The sequence below is a fragment of the Apium graveolens genome, unplaced genomic scaffold (assembly GCF_009905375.1).
Source record: "Apium graveolens cultivar Ventura unplaced genomic scaffold, ASM990537v1 ctg46, whole genome shotgun sequence".
Taxonomy (NCBI): domain Eukaryota; kingdom Viridiplantae; phylum Streptophyta; class Magnoliopsida; order Apiales; family Apiaceae; genus Apium; species Apium graveolens.
The window spans coordinates 39,951-56,617 of record NW_027418614.1 but is presented as its reverse complement, the minus strand read 5'-3'; the positions used below and the strand labels follow the sequence as shown (position 1 = coordinate 56,617).

Genomic DNA, 16,667 nt, shown 5'->3' with positions numbered 1-16,667 from the left:
TAGAGGAAGCCTTTGAACATTTTTAACCAAAATAATGTAATGGAATGTACAAAGAGATCCATAGCCATCAAACGTATAATATGCGGGCAATTATTGTGCAAAACTAATATTTCGAATAATGTAGATTTTATGGAAAATATAAGGCTCTAAGTGAATAAAATCATTGGCCAACGTACAATTTCAAATTGTATGATCAAATCTATGTTAGCTAAGTTTTTAGTATTTTTATTTATCATTGTGTACGATCAAATATATTTATTTAAAGGTAAGTACGATATGAATAAAATGAGGATCTAAGGTGTCTTCTCGAAACTATCACGCATACTATTTTATATATTATGCATTAAGCAACACACACTATTTTATGCATCATGCACTAATACTGGATATGGAAACTGCCTTTCACGCTATTTGTAAATTTTTGACTTTTAGGATATGGGTTGGGCTATAAGTCATTTAGTTTTTGATCTTAGTGATTTTTTTTGTTTAGACGAATGGTTTCTGATTTTTCAAATGCAAAGCTTTCAACAAATATATATGCATTTCAAGTATACCACGTGCATGACAATTATACAACATTAAGTTGTTGTTAATTATGATGGTTATTTTAGAATTTAAATAATACATGACTCTTTAAGAAAAAAGAGAATTACACGAAAATATTTTGTAAATTAACAAGATATAGAATATTCCCTGATTTATATTTAAGCTTATAATTGTAGAATAATTATCAGCCAGATCTTTATGTAAAACAGAGTAAATTGAAAAATTAATATGTATTTATTCTTCATAAATCTTATGATTTTTCTATCAAAAAAGAAAAAGATAAACGGTGCATATTCTCATTCTAATCAATTTCAAAATATTTCTTAAAATGTCCGGTTCACTACATTAGATATTTACCCAAAGAACAACCACAAGATTTAACACAGCCGTTGAGAGCAAAACCACACCAAAAAACCCTAACAAATTTGAATAGATGCGGCCTCTCCGAAAGGTTGCGACTGGCGGGTCAAATACACCCTATATATTCACACCAAGTCTCTGCTGTAGATGAGCGCTCTTGTCTATGTTTGGTTCTTACTGGTACAAACTCTTCACATTTCCTCTTCAAATTAGTCTCTAAACATTTTGTTTCTGTTTCCTCTCAAGTTCCTCTCTCTTGCTCCCACATTTAATCACCTATATACACCTGTAATTCTTTTTAAGTCATGGCAATGGAGACTGAGTTTGAATTCTATGAATTGAAGCATAGGTTTGCCTTGTACGATCCAGCTTCGTATTTCGATGAAAATTAGCGACCAGCATTTTAATCTTTACCATACCATCGACCAGACATTTTTTTATAGGCTAGTCCGTAAACTTGGTCGTAACGTTGATGAATCTATGTTTGTGGTGGCATTTTTAATCTGGCTGGAAAGAATCTGTTATAGCAAGAATGCTATCCACAGAGTAATTTCTTGGCCATTTCATTTGATTAACCAACTTGCAAATGAGATTGCTAGTTTTTTTATGTGGATGGAGAACAAGGACGTAGGTCCAGAGTTGTTTGATCCTCGTTGCTTTAGATGTTATGCTCTCATGAAATCAACGTGCTCTACTTTCGGGAGAAACGGAGTAAGGTCAATGAGAGTGTCAGGAATATAGTCTCTGAAGTTTGTGTGAGGGCGTTTAGAGATATACTGACAAGTGATAGTCAGTTTATAGATGTTCATGGAGATAGGATTGAAATTCGATGGCTCGATAGATAATATTATATTCTAACTGTCAAGGCAAATGGGACAGTCTCTTATGCAAATGGGACAGTCCCTTTACAAATGAGACAATGAATGGGACAGTCTCAATTAACTGCAGAAAGTAAAATGCTGAAATAAGAAATGCGGAATGCTAAAAACTGAAAAGTAAAAATACCAGAAGTTTTCACTTGGTTCGGCCCCTACACCTAGTCTATGGCCTACATCCAAGTCCCCATGCCAACTAGCATAGAGAATGTATTATATCCACTTAAAACAAAGTACTTACAAACTTTCCTTGATTACAAACTTGGCCCACTTGAAAGAAACCTTTTCCTAGCACACAGCTACCTAGCACAAAGCTACTTGGCCTTCCTGTTGTAATCAATCTCCCACAACCCGGGACAAGTGATATAATACACGATTCAAATACAATAATATAATGTGAAAGTTTACAACTCAACTAAGCTTCTTGTTTGACTGGATATTCAAGAGATATAAAACAAGAATGGTGTTTCAGATTATAAAGATAGAACATGGAATCATTAGGTGTAATCTGAAAATATGAGATGTGTCTTCTTCTTAAATAGAATATTCAAGAGAATGGAATAAGAAGAGTTTTTCAGAGAATAAAGATAGAATGTGGAATAAGCACTCTTATTGAATCTGAAAAACAAGATGTGTATTTATACACACAAATCTAACGGGTTTGATTTTCAAAACAAAGAAGAGATATTGTTTGAAAATATTTGAATAAGTCTTTCTAAAACAACCTGTTAGTTGGTTGTAAAAGATAAACCTTAGAAAGGATAAGATTAGAATAGTTCAAATAGGTTTATCAAGATAGAGTTTGTTTTGAAGAGAAACTTGTTTACCCAGTCAAATAGAATTATACCAAACCCTATCACTTACAACAACTAAGTCCCATAATCTGCATTCTCTATGTACATCTTGAATTAGGTCATCATTAGAAATCTGCAAATCAATATTCTCCCCCTTTTATGATGATGACAAAGAGAAAAATTTCCCCCTATCAAAAACACTTTAAGCTCTGTTCAAGATGTTAGTAACAACAAAATAGCATATGTAGATTATATCTTTATGTAACAGATATAATAATAAGTATAAAATCAAATAAAATCAGTACATAATCAAACTCTCAAAATCGAAAAACAACTCTTTCTCCCCCTCAACATCATAAAAGGGACAAAAGAATTAATCACACAAGGAGCACATACCAAGTTCTCGACGCATCAAACAAAATCTATCTTCAGCTAAAGGCTTAGTGAAGATATCTGCACGCTGTTTCTCAGTAGATATATAAATAAGCTCAATATTACCTTTAGAAATATTATCTCGTAGAAAATGGTGACGAACATCAATATGCTTAGTACGAGAATGCATGACAGGATTTTTAGTGATATTAATTGCAGAGGTATTATCACAATAAATAGGAATATTTGAATAAGAAATACCAAAATCCTGCAATGTTTGTTGCATCCACAAAATTTGAGCACAACAACTTCCAGCTGCAATGTACTCTCCTTCACCGGTAGAAAGAGCTACTGAAGTTTGCTTTTTACTATGCCATGCAACTAAACAATCTCCTAAAAATTCACAAGCACCACTTGTGCTTTTTCTATCAACCTGTGACCCTGCATAGTCAGCATCTGAAAAGCCGATTAAGTCAAAGGAAGAGGATCTTGGATAAAATAATCCCAAGTCACTCGTACCTTTCAAATATTTAAAAATACGTTTAACGGCATTCAAATGAGATTCTTTAGATTGAGATTGAAAACAAGCACACAAGCATACACTATACATAATGTCAGGTCGTGAGGCAGTTAAATATCACAATGAGCCAATCATACCTCGAAATTTAGTGACATCTACAGGTGTACCTTGTTCATCCTTTGTAAGCTTAACTGAAGTACTCATCGGAGTTGATTTAGGTGTGACATAATCAAGTGCAAACCTTTTGAGTAAATCCTTTATGTACTTGCCTTGGTGAATAAATATTCCTGCATTAGACTGATTAATTTGCAAACCTAGGAAGTACTGCAATTCACCCATCGAACTCATATTGAATTCCTTATGCATGCAATCAGAAAACCACTTACACAGAGTTTCGTTAGAAGATCCAAATACTATATCATCAACATAAACTTGAACCAAAAGAAAGTTATCACGTTTATGGAAAATAAAGAGAGTTGGATCGAGTGTACCACGAATGAAACCATTGTTCACAAGAAACTGACTGAGACGCTCGTACCAACAGTGAGGGGACTGTCTCAATCCATAGACAGATTTCTTGAGCTTGTAAACATAGTTAGGGTACTTCTCATGAACAAAGCCTGGAGGCTGCTTCACGTAGACTTCTTCCTTAAGATAGCCATTTAGAAATGCGCTTTTGACATCCATCTGATAGAGCTTGAACTTCTTGTGAGCTGCAAAAGCCATTAAGATTCAAATAGCTTCTAAACGAGCTACTGGAGCATATGTCTCATCGTAATCGTTTCCTTCCTGCTGGTTGTATCCCTCAGCAACCAAATGAGCTTTATTTCGAATAATGTTGCCATCTTCATCCTTCTTATTCTTGAAAACCCAACGAGTACCAATGATCTTGGCATCCTGAGGAGGTAGGACGAGTTCCCAAACATCACAACGCTCGAACTGGTTCAATTCCTCCTGCATTGCAACAGACCAGTGTTCGTCTGCAACTGCTTCTTGAGCGTTTTTTGGTTCGAATTCAGCAACAAAAGCACAGAATGCACATAGATTATGAAGTCTGCTTCGAGTAAAATCCCTTGATCTAAATCAGTAAGAAGATTATCTGGTGGATGATTCTTCATAGTCCTAGAAGACTTAGGAAGTTGAATATTACTCATCTCTTCCTCATTAGAATTGTCTTCCTGGAAATGAATGGGAGTTGTCTCATTCAAAAGAGACTGCCTCATTTCCGCTTGTGAAGATTTACCAGGAGGAGTAACAGAATTCACATTTGAAACACTATCGGGCGTCTTTGGAGAGCCAGAAGATTCATCTGAAGCTTGAGTAGATCCTGAAGAATTGTCAAAAGACTGAGATGGACCTGGAGAGTCTTGACTGTTTGACTTGTCAGAATGAGACTGACTCTTTTCAGAATGAGACTGTCTCATTTGGGAATGAGACGATAGATCCGCAGTGTCTTCATCAATTTGAGATATATTCCTTGAGGATTCATTGAACGCAATATTGATGGATTCTTCTACTTTGTTCTTGACAGAATTATAAACGCGATAAGCTTTGCTTGTAGTAGAATATCCCAAGAAGATTCCTTCCGTAGATTTTGCATCGAACTTACCTCGATTATTTTGAGTATCTAAAATAAAACACTTGGAACCAAATACTCGAAAATAACTAATGTTAGGAGTCCTTTTCTTAAGCAATTCATATGGAGTTTTAAGCAAAATAGGACGAATAAGTACTCTATTTAAAACATAAGAGGAAGTGTGTACCGCTTCAGCCCAAAATTTTCTTGGAAGCTTACACTCATGCAGTAGAGTTTTGGCAGCTTCCTGTAAAGTCCCGTTCTTGCGTTCTACTTCTCCGTTTTGCTGAGGAGTTTGAGGAGCTGAGAATTCATGAGTGATTCCTCTCGATTTGCAGAAGGTTATGAAATCCTTCTCGAATTCACCTCCATGATCACTACGAATAGTCTTGAGCTTAATGAATACTTAGTCTCAAGGTTAGTAATAAGATCCTTAAACTCAACAAAAGCTTCATCCTTAGTTCGTAAAAATAATACCCAAGTTAAACGAGAATAATCATCAACTATAACAAATGCATAATTCTTACCTCCCAAACTTACATACCTTTCTGGACCAAAAAGATCTAGATGAAGGAGCTGCAAAGGAACATAAGTTGATACTTTATTCTTAGCAGTAAAGGATGTTTTCACCTGTTTTCCAAGTTGGCAAGCTGTACAAGGTTCTGTTTTCTTGTACTTCAGCTTTGGTAGACCTCGTACCAGATCATGAGAAGATATCTTCCGAAAATGATCCATGTGAACATGACCTAGACGTTGATGCCAAAGATTCTGCTGATCTTGAACAGTAGCAAGACAAATTTCCTCCTGCTGTTCATCAAAATCTAACACGAAAATATTTCCTTTCCTTTTGGCAACTAAAGCAAACTCATTAGTCTGAGTACCAATATAACATACATCTTTATCGAACTTAACCTTATGACCAACATCAGTAAGTTGACTTACACTAATAAGATTATTTTTCAAACCATCAACTAAAGAAACATTAGAAATAACAAACCTGTCATTACCAATGGTGTCTTTTCCAATAATTCTGACGGTGTTTGAATCTCCAAGAGTAACTAAGCCACCTTCCTTGGCAACTAGAGATATAAACTTGGATTTATCACCTGTCATGTGACATGAACAATCACTGTCGATGATCCATTTATTTCGTGGAACATGGACCTTCAAACAGACCTGCAATAATTGCTTTATCTCTTAGGTACCCACTTAACCTTGGGTCCTGGTTGGTTAGTATCACAAATCTTATATAAATGTCTATCTGATTTCTTAATCCACATCTGGACAATATTAACAGATGTATTAGCAGATTTATATCTAGTAGATGATTTATAAGATGAGTTAGAAGGGTGGCCCTTGATACCACATAATCTAGATTCAGATGTAGGGTGGCCAGCTTTGCCACAATCTCGACATTTCTCATAAGGCATCTTATATTTTATAGGAGCTCGCTTATACCCTCCTTGAAATGCACGTTTCTTAATTGATTCACATCCTAAACCTCCTTTATCAAGAGAAGATTTTTGTGCTCCAAGAAGAGCATTCAAAGTTCCTTCTCCATGGAAACATTTAGCTAAATCCTTTTCAAGCTGTTCGACTTTCTGCTTTAATTCAGGAACCAGGGGATCAGGAGCACTGTCTTCTTTAACGGTTTCTGGATCAACAGATATTGACTCTTTCTTCAAGGCTTCAAGGCATACATCTTTCATCTCAATCTCATTTTTGAGATATAGATTTTCTTCAGTAAGTTTTGAAACCCTTTCAAGCAAGAATTTGTTCTCTGCAACCAAGGCTTCTTCCTTCATGAGGTCATCCATTTCACTAAGAACTTCACTTAATGCTTGTTTTAAATAAGCATTCTTTTCTTTTAACTTCTTAACCTGGACCTGCAAATTCAACATGGATGAAGATATATTTGAATTATACTTAATATTCTGTACCTCATCATTATCACTTGAGTTGTCCTCTAGTCCAGCAAAGCAAAGTTGAGCAACTTCATCGTCTGAATCGATCTCCACATCAGATTTATCATCACTCCAGGTAATTAATGCCTTCTTTTTGTTCTTCAGCTTGTAGCAGTCCTTTTTGAAGTGCCCTTTCTTTCCACACTCAAAACAGGTATCCTTTTTTTGATTTGTTTTACTCTCCTTGCTCGGATTAGATTTGAAGTCCTTTTTTTGGAAACTATGAGTTCATAGGTCATTTGGAAGCATTCCGTTTGGCATGAAATTTATGAAACTTCTTTGTTAGAAGAGCAATCTCTTCATCAGAATCATCAGGAGACTCGTCTGCATCTGCATTAAGTGCAAGAGTTTTCTTACGAGGAGCTTCATCTTCTTCATCATATCTGCATAGCTGATTTTCGAATTCTTCCAATTCACTGAACAGTGTTAGAGTATCCATAGTCGAAAGCAGTGTTGAATCCTGCAGAATGGTAACCTTTGGAGCAAACTTCTTTGGTATTGCTCTGAGGATTTTCCTATTAATCTCAGATTGAGGAATGATCCTTTCCAGAAGTGAGATAGAGTTCATCAATGTCAGAAACCTCCCTTGAGCATCTCGCACGCTTTCATCTCTTTCCAACCTGAAACCTTCATAGTCACTCATTAGCATACTTAATTAACTTCACGTACCTTAGACGTGCCTTCGTGGCTGACTTTGATTGTATCCCAAATCTGTTTGGCAATAGTACATGCTGAAACTTTTCTTAATTCTGTAGCTACCAAGCCATTGATAAGTGAGTTCATAGCTTTAGCATTGGAATTCATTGCATTCACTTCTTCGGGAGAAAGATCCTTGAGAGATTTTGGCTTCCCTTCTTTTATCGGAATTATGAAACCATTTTCTACAGGATCCCATTCGAATGCGTCACGCTGGAAAAAGATCTTCATCCGAAACTTCCAGTCATTGTAGTTTTCAGCACCATGAAGCAGTGGTGGATAATTGTTTGAATACCTATCTGGTTGAGCCATGGATCGCTAGCAAAATAAACATTAAAAAGAGAATTAAATGCACCTGCTCTTATACCAAATGAAATTCGATGGCTCGATAGATAATATTATATTCTAACTGTCAAGGTAAATGGGACAGTCTCTTATGCAAATGGGACAGTCCCTTTACAAATGAGACAATGAATGGGACAGTCTCAATTAACTGCAGAAAGTAAAATGCAGAAATAAGAAATGCAGAATGCTGAAAACTGAAAAGTAAAAACACCAGAAGTTTTCACTTGGTTCGGCCCCTACACCTAGTCTATGGCCTACATCCAAGTCCCCATGCCAACTAGCATAGAGAATGTATTATATCCACTTAAAACAAAGTACTTACAAACTTTCCTTGATTACAAACTTGGCTCACTTGAAAGAAACCTTTCCCTAGCACACAGCTACCTAACACAAAGCTACTTGGCCTTCCTGTTGTAATCAACCTCCCACAACCCGGGACAAGTGATATAATACATGATTCAAATACAATAATGTAATGTGAAAGTTTACAACTCAACTAAGCTTCTTGTTTGACTGGATATTCAAGAGATATAAAACAAGAATGGTGTTTCAGATTATAAAGATAGAACATGGAATCATTAGGTGTAATCTGAGAATATGAGATGTGTCTTCTTCTTAAATAGAATATTCAAGAGAATGGAATAAGAAGAGTTTTTTAGAGAATAAAGATAGAACGTGGAATAAGCACTCTTATTGAATCTGAAAAATAAGATGTGTATTTATACACACAAATCTAACGGGTTTGATTTTCAAAACAAAGAAGAGATAAGATTGGATAATCTATTTATTTGAAAATATTTGAATAAGTCTTTGTAAAACAACCCGTTAGTTGGTTGTAAAAGATAAACCTTAGAAAGGATAAGATTAGAATAGTTCAAAGAGGTTTATCAAGATAGAGTTTGTTTTGAAGAGAAACTTGTTTACCCAGTCAAATAGAATTACACCAAACCCTATCACTTACAACAACTAAGTCCCATAATCTGCATTCTCTATGTACATCTTGAATTAGGTCATCATAAGAAATCTGCAAATCAACAAGGATGTGGTTTGGTTGTAACACCAATCCAGTTTTTGTGCCATGTCCTCCTTTGTACCACAATGTTGTAGGTCGGTTTCCTCAACCAGGGTTAGGTGCAAACTTGGGTCCTATCCGGAATGTATTGGAAAATCCCGATGCTGATTTAAGTGAATTTTTTGGAGGAATGCAGGTGGTGGATGGTTGCGAGGATGAACCTCATGTTGCACCAGAAGATCGAACAATCTTTTTAACATTCTCCAAAGGCTACTACCTCCCTGAATCGGATATTCGAGAATTCTTCATAAGGTATAAAATTAATTTAATATGTAATATTCATCCAGATGTATGCAAATCCATAACTATACTATATATAGTGTTGAAAATTTATTTATGTGGTGAGTAAGTAAATATATGTTTACATGCCTTTCCTCTGTGTTTAGGATTTTTGGCGATTTCATTGAAGTCATCTACATGCAAGATGTGTCGAGTGATGAACAACCATTGTACGCTAGAATGGTTTGCCGTTCTTCTTCCGTCATTCCACACATTGCTCTTCCCGGAAAAAAGACCAAGTACTCCATTTATGGGAAGCAAGTCTGGGCCAAAAAGTATATCAAGAGAAGTCGCGAGTCCACTTCTGATGATTAGTAAAAAAACATCTGAACTAGCCTTTTTTTCACCTGTTTATGTTAAAGTTGGTGGCTTGTGGTAAATGTTTCACCACTTTTTAATATTGAAAACTTGTATTTTTGAAGAAGATACATCATGTTGTTCAAGTTTATTATCTTAAGAATTTTTTTCTGAAATAAATTGAATTAATCAGTCTCATGTTGAAAGTACAAAGTTACTTGTAATAGATCGAGCCATATAGAAAATGAGATATGATTAATAATATTTATAACTACAATAACATATAGAAATATTTTATTAATATTATTAATTAATATAATATTGCACCATACTACGACTCTTTTTCCGACCATGAATTCTAATTTAAAGATGCACATGAAAGGTGAACAATCATAAAAAAGATGGCCACAACATATTCTCTACATAATCAAAATTTTTACTTAATAAATAGATTTTAAAATCATAATCTAGACAACTGACAAACAACCAGAGTCTATGTATCATATCCTAGTCTAGAACATTGTCAGAGTCTATGTATGAGAGTAAATTATCCGAGTCGCCAGATCATCCTAAGTCTATATATATCATCTAATGATAAAAATTAAGAAATTAATGATATTTTGAAGGCAAATCTTAGAGATATCCTCGAATTATTTTATGTAAACGGAAAAAAAAATCAGATAAAGTTGAAAGAAATACATCCGAGAGAGCTTTTAATAGAAGTCAGAAATAGTGCGTGATTTCATGTAATTTATCGAACTTATGGTTTAATAGAAAATAAGCTATAATAAATATTGTTAGTTAATACTTTCTGTCATTCATTGTAATATTTTTCAAATTTATTCTAAATTCTGATTTAGTTTAAATAGAATAGCTATTGATGTTTTTGCCACCTTTGATAGTTTTTTAATCCTAATTTATATAATACAAACAAGGTTAGACATTTTTTTTATGTTTTTTACAATAATATTAGAAGACTTAAAAAGAAAAAAAGGCATGAAAGTTAGTTAACTTATGTCCATCAGTTCTTGTACAAGTAATTCTACTAATGCTGCACAAATATCCCAATAATATACAAGTCAAGATGAAAATCAGTTATCTTATCTATTACTCCGCCACACACCTCTAACTCACCCAGAATTATGATAATCTACAAAAACATTTTATTAAAAATAAAAAATAACGAAGATGCTCTTGACTACCGATAACAAATTTTGAAAATAAGATGGTTGTGTCCAAACTTGGAATGATGGAATAATGTGTGGACTTAGGAGCTCCGATGAAAAACTAGTAAAATTTTATTTTAGTTGTCCGTTATTTGATTATGTGCGTGTATAGATATATCCGATGCAATTGTCGATTATTTGTGTGTGTGCATATTCATACGAACACACACAGACACACACACACACACATATATATATATATATATAAATTTTCAAATTTTATTTTTTACTATTATTTGTGTATTTGTGCTTATGCATCTTGACTACTTAATTTTTGTATATGTTTGTATACCGTGTTTAGTATGGTTGTAACGATTTACTAGGTGTACCTAATCACCTTGTTTTAATCTTGACTAGTTCATTTTCTTTTAAGAAGCCTGAGACAAAATAACAAAAAACTATAGATGTCATTGAAGCTCCTGCAAATCAGAAATATCCAATTGTCAAATTTGTTTTGTTGAGGACACACAACGCGATTTGTACATTACACTATCTAACCCCCCGATATTTCCCAATCTTAAAACATTTTATTGAAAGGAGCCATAATAATTGATACCCTTATTGATTCTATTCCCCAAATTCATTTGGACAGGAACACTCAAAACATAACTTTAACAACATAACTTTAGTCTTATTAATACATAAAAACATTTATCGCTTCTGAATTTAGAATTGAGAAAACTTGTCTATTTTAAAAATCTGCACATACGGACAGGTTAAAACATCTAGCTATTCTGAACATAGAATAGTGAAAGAGGTACTTGTATAATTATAAGTAATGAGTTTGATACGTAAAACATTTAACTATTTTGAAAGTAGAATTGACGAGGAATACATGCGTAAAGCTAAACATATTAACATGCAAAATATTTTTACTATTATGATATTATAATGAGGGTAAAACACTTGCCTTTGGTCCTTAAAAATTATGCGCACTCGCATTTAACACAACAATATCATTCTGACATCTCATGACATCATCATATTTTATTCCCTCAAGTCTCTTTAACTGCCGCTCATGTCATTGCTACAAACCCAGCATGCATTACCATTCAAATATTTTCTTTTGACTTCAACGTTTGGTCATGATAGTCTAGAACGATCCGCATCTATAATTATAAGATACATCTTTAATCATCTACACGATAATTACTCGACAAACTCCTTTTCTAACATTCTATCTTCTATCCATACGATAGTCCACACATAATTAAAATATTTAAGCATAAGAATCTTAAATCATGTAGGCACATAATTCAAATAACACATAAACACATAATTCAAGCAACATGTAATTCAATTTTTCAATCGATTCAGTTTGGTATGTTTAAAACTGAAATCAAGCCAAAATACGACTTTTGGTAAATACGCCACATAGAAATGTTTACAAAATAAGCGACCATTCGACACAACAGGATTTAGGTCTCGAAAGTATTTTTAATGGAAGCCGAATATTTTTCAGAGTCTAGATGCGTTCGTTTTGTACTAAACAGACAAACAGTCTATTTATTATGAATAACATAAGAATAATTCAAATAATAATACTATTAATTGATTATTTAATACCTTTATATATTTTCAAAAACTCAAAATATTTTTCAAAATATTATTTGATTTAATTATAAATAATTCGTTTACCTATTTATTAATAAAATCAATTATTTAAAAATCCAATCAACCCATTTAGATTAATAAATAATTAACTAGAATAAATTAGAAATTATTTAATCAAATTAATAAAGCAAACAATTTTTGGAATTTAAAAACAATTCAGTTTAATTATTAATAAAATTAATTGAATAAAATATTAGATTTAAAAATGACTTTCTAGAATTTTTAATAAATCATAAACCATAACCAGTTTTTAGGAAAAAGTGTTTGTTTCTTATGGATCGAAACATTGTCAACTCCGAGTCACCGAGAACACAAGACCCGCAGGTAAAACAACAGATTCTGACGAAGGTCGATAGTCCGGAGAGGCCCCAATTGGGACGAAAATAACTCGAATTCTATGATTTTTCAGTTGGGTTTCATTCTAAACTGAAAAAACTCGTATTAATTCATAACATCACTAAACGATCAACCGATCGTAATTTTCGATCAAAAATTTGAACATCACGTTCGATTTTCGGCCAAACTCGACGCGACGGAAAATCTGAACCAACCTTGACGAAAATGAAGGTTAATATGCAAGCACATGACATCTGGAAGGCAGTGGAGCTTGCAGATCCAAAGGTTGTAGCTGAGGAAAAGAAATATAGGTTGGCTTTGGAAGCCATCTATCAATCCATTCCGGAGGACATCTTACTGTCAGTGGCTATTAAGAATACGACGAAAGAAACATGGGATGCCATCAAAATGATGTGCCTAGGTTCCGATCGCGTAAGACAGGCCAAGGTGCAGACCTTCAAGTCAGAGTTTGAGGTGCTTAGCATGAAGGAGACAGAAACTATCGGTGAGTTCTGTATGATGTTAAACGACCTGGTAACCAACATACGAGCGTTGGGTGAAATTGTTGAAAAAGGTTATGTGGTGAAGAAGCTGTTGAGGGCTGTACCTTCTAGGTTTCTATAAATAACCTCTGCAATGGAGCAATTTGGAAAGTTGAATGAGATGTCAATAGAGGAGGCTGTGGGATCATTAAAGGCGCATGAGGAAAAAACTCGTGGCCAAACAGAGAAGCTTGGAAATCAATTACTCTTGACTGAGGATGAGTGCGCAAAGCGAGAAACAAATGGAGGGCAACTATTGTTAACTAAGGAGGAATGGTTAAAGAGAACAAGTACAGGAGGAACTGACAGTTCACAAAACCAGAAATTTCGAGGAGGGTCTCAGGGATTCATGGTGTGAGAGAAACAAGTAAGGTAAAATGTTTTAATTGTCACAACTATGGACATTTTGCTGCAATTGTCGTAAACCACGACGAGGTTGGGAGACATATCAAGAGGTGAACTTATCACAAATCCATGATAATGAACCTGCTTTGCTTATGGTGAAACAAGAAAAAGTGAAAGAGCGAACACTCTTGTTGAATGAGAAAGATGTTCGACCAAAGTTAAGCAAAGATTCTGAGATGCAAACTGAATCTAACTTGTTTTATTTGGATAACGGAGCTAGTAACCATATGACGGGGTTACAATCGAAATTCAAGGAGTTGGATGGTTCGTTGGTTCATATTAAAAGGAAAGGCTGCTCATGAAGGTTAGAAGATCTGCAAATCGGCTTTACACGATTATAATGGAATCAAGCAAAGGTAGTTGCATGCTGTCAAAATTGAAAGATCCACAGTGGTTATGGCACTTACCTCTTGGCCATATGAATTTTCAGGCAATCAAACTAATGTCTAAAAATAACATGGCTTATGGGATACCTAAATTATTGAATCCAAAGGAGATGTGTACCGGCTGTTTGATGTCGAAGCAGGCAAGGGGATTGTTTCCGAGCAAGGAAAACTTTTCATGAAAAGAAACCATTGGAATTGATCCATGGAGATCTTTGTGGACCAATTACTCCAGCCACATTGGGAGGTAACAAATATTTTCTACTTCTTGTTAATGATTTTAGTAGAATGATGTGGACCTATATGCTAAGAAGCAAAGACAAAGTCTTAGAAGCGTTCAACAAATTTAGAGTGATGATTGAGAAAGAAAAGGAAAACAAGATGAAGGTGCTAAGAACCGATAGAGGAGCGCAATTTTGCTCTAACCAATTCAAATAATTTTGTGAGGACATGGGCATTATACGATATTTTACTGCACCCTACACACCCCAACAAAACGGGGTTGTAGAGCGCAGAAATCGAACCGTTGTAGCTATGGCACGCAGTTTTTTAAAGGAGATGAGACTGCCTTTAACATTGTGGGGGGAAGCTGTAAGGCACACGATATATGTGCTGAACAAATTACCTACAAGAGCTCTGACAGGGAAAACTCCTCGCGAAGCATGGACAGGAGAGAAGCCTGATGTGTCATACATTCAAGTTTTTGGGTGTGTCGCTCATATGAAAGTACAAATTGGGCATACAACGAAATTAGAGGACCGAAGTAAAATGGTTATTTACCTTGGTAGAGAACCCAGGACTAAGGCTTCACGGTTGTATGATCCAATTAGTGGAAAAATACTAGTGAGACGTGATGTTGTGTTCGAAGAAAATAGAGTTTGGCAGTGGGAAAATAAAGGAAAAGAAGGTGAACAACTGGGTGGAACCTTTTCGGTGGCTGTTGAAAATGTAACAGGGGTTACCGAAGAATTAAGTGAAGTCTCAAGCTTCTCTGGTAATGGCACAGTAGGGAATGGTGCCAGCATCTCTAGTAACGAAACGGAGGGGAACGGTGAAAGTTGTGCAACAATGAGTAACAATCCATCAAGTATCAGTCCATTAAACTCAAATACTGATGAAATTAGTACACCATCAGGTGACAGCAATCAACCCATTAAATTTCATTTACTTGATGAGATTTATAATGAAACACATGAAATTGACCTCGAAGATGATCTATTTTTGCTGGGAATTGAAGAACCTACAGATTACAAACAAGCAGCGAAAGATAAAGTATGGGAGTTGGCAATGAAGTACGAGATTGATGCTATTGAAAAAATAAGACGTGGGAGCTAGTGGAATTTTCACCAGGACAAAAGCCAATTAGTTTGAAGTGGGTGTATAAAATTAAGCGGAACACAAAGGGTGAAATCGTGAAGTACAAAGCGAGGGTGGTCGCAAAGGGGTATGCTCAACGGCAGGGAGTAGATTTTGACGAAGTTTTCGCACCAGTAACTAGGCTGGAAACAGTAAGGCTTCTACTAGCTTTAACATCAAAGAATGGTTGGGTAGTAGATCATTTAGATGTCAAGTCTGCTTTCCTCAATGGCGAATTGGAGGAGACGGTGTATGTGACACAACCAGAAGGGTTCATTAAAGAAGGAAAAGAGCAGATGGTGTATAGACCGGTGAAAGCTCTGTACGGCTTAAGACAAGCAGCGAGAGCATGGTACTCAAAACTCAGCAAGGTTCTCGAGAGAATGGGTTTTGTTAAATGCCCATAAGAGCACGCTATTTATACAAAATGTGAAGGAGAGGAGGTGCTACTTATTGGTGTATACGTAGATGATATCATGGTCACGGGAACTAGCATCGAGATGTAAACAAGTTTAAACAGCAGATGGGTGAGATATTTGATATGAGTGATCTTGGAAGTCTATCTCATTACTTGGGTATAGAAGTAATTCAATAGGAGGGATTCACGAAGCTAAAGCAAATATCATATGCTCAGAGATTGCTCGAGAAATTTGGACTGAAGGATTGCAATTCTGCTAAATTTCCTATGGAACCAAAGGTATAGATTGATAATGATGAGAAGGGAAAGCCAGTTAATTCTACGAAATTGAAAATCATGGTAGGAGGTTTGAGGTATCTGGTTCATACTCGCCCCGATATAGCTTTTTTAGTAGGTGTTATAAGTTGCTTTATGGAGAGGCCGACTATTCTTGATCTCAATGCAGCTAAATGCATCCTAAGATATATCACAGGTACACTGGAGTATGGTCTGATTTATGCAAAGGGGACAGGTAAGTACTTTTTTTCTGGATACTTAGACAGTGACATGGGTAATAATGTGGTGGATCGAAGGAGTACAGGTGGGATGGCTTTCTTTTTAAATAAAAGTCTGATTACATGGGTATCCCAGAAGCAAAGATGTGTTGCTTTGTCCTCCTGTGAAGCCGAATTCATGGCTGCTACTGCAGCAA

At 35.2% G+C, this 16,667-nt stretch overlaps 2 protein-coding genes across 2 annotated transcripts; both read left to right on the top strand.

Annotated features, from left to right (window-relative positions):
- Positions 1-9,088: 9,088 nt before the first annotated feature.
- LOC141702072 (uncharacterized) lies at positions 9,089-9,714 on the top strand. Its single transcript, XM_074505771.1, has 2 exons — positions 9,089-9,372; positions 9,507-9,714. Exons 1-2 carry the CDS (start codon positions 9,089-9,091, stop codon positions 9,712-9,714), a joined length of 492 nt encoding a protein of 163 aa, XP_074361872.1.
- A 3,383-nt stretch (positions 9,715-13,097) lies between these two features.
- On the top strand, positions 13,098-13,496 carry LOC141702071 (uncharacterized). Its single transcript, XM_074505770.1, has one exon. It carries the CDS (start codon positions 13,098-13,100, stop codon positions 13,494-13,496), a length of 399 nt encoding a protein of 132 aa, XP_074361871.1.
- Positions 13,497-16,667: the final 3,171 nt, after the last annotated feature.

Bases quoted from the DNA above. Each gene is read 5' to 3' on its own strand.
- LOC141702072 (XM_074505771.1), top strand. From the start codon at position 9,089: ATGTGGTTTGGTTGTAACACCAATCCAGTTTTTGTGCCATGTCCTCCT. The intron at 9,373-9,506 runs GTATAAAATTAA...CTCTGTGTTTAG, and splicing joins ATTCGAGAATTCTTCATAAG to GATTTTTGGCGATTTCATTG.
- LOC141702071 (XM_074505770.1), top strand. From the start codon at position 13,098: ATGAAGGTTAATATGCAAGCACATGACATCTGGAAGGCAGTGGAGCTT.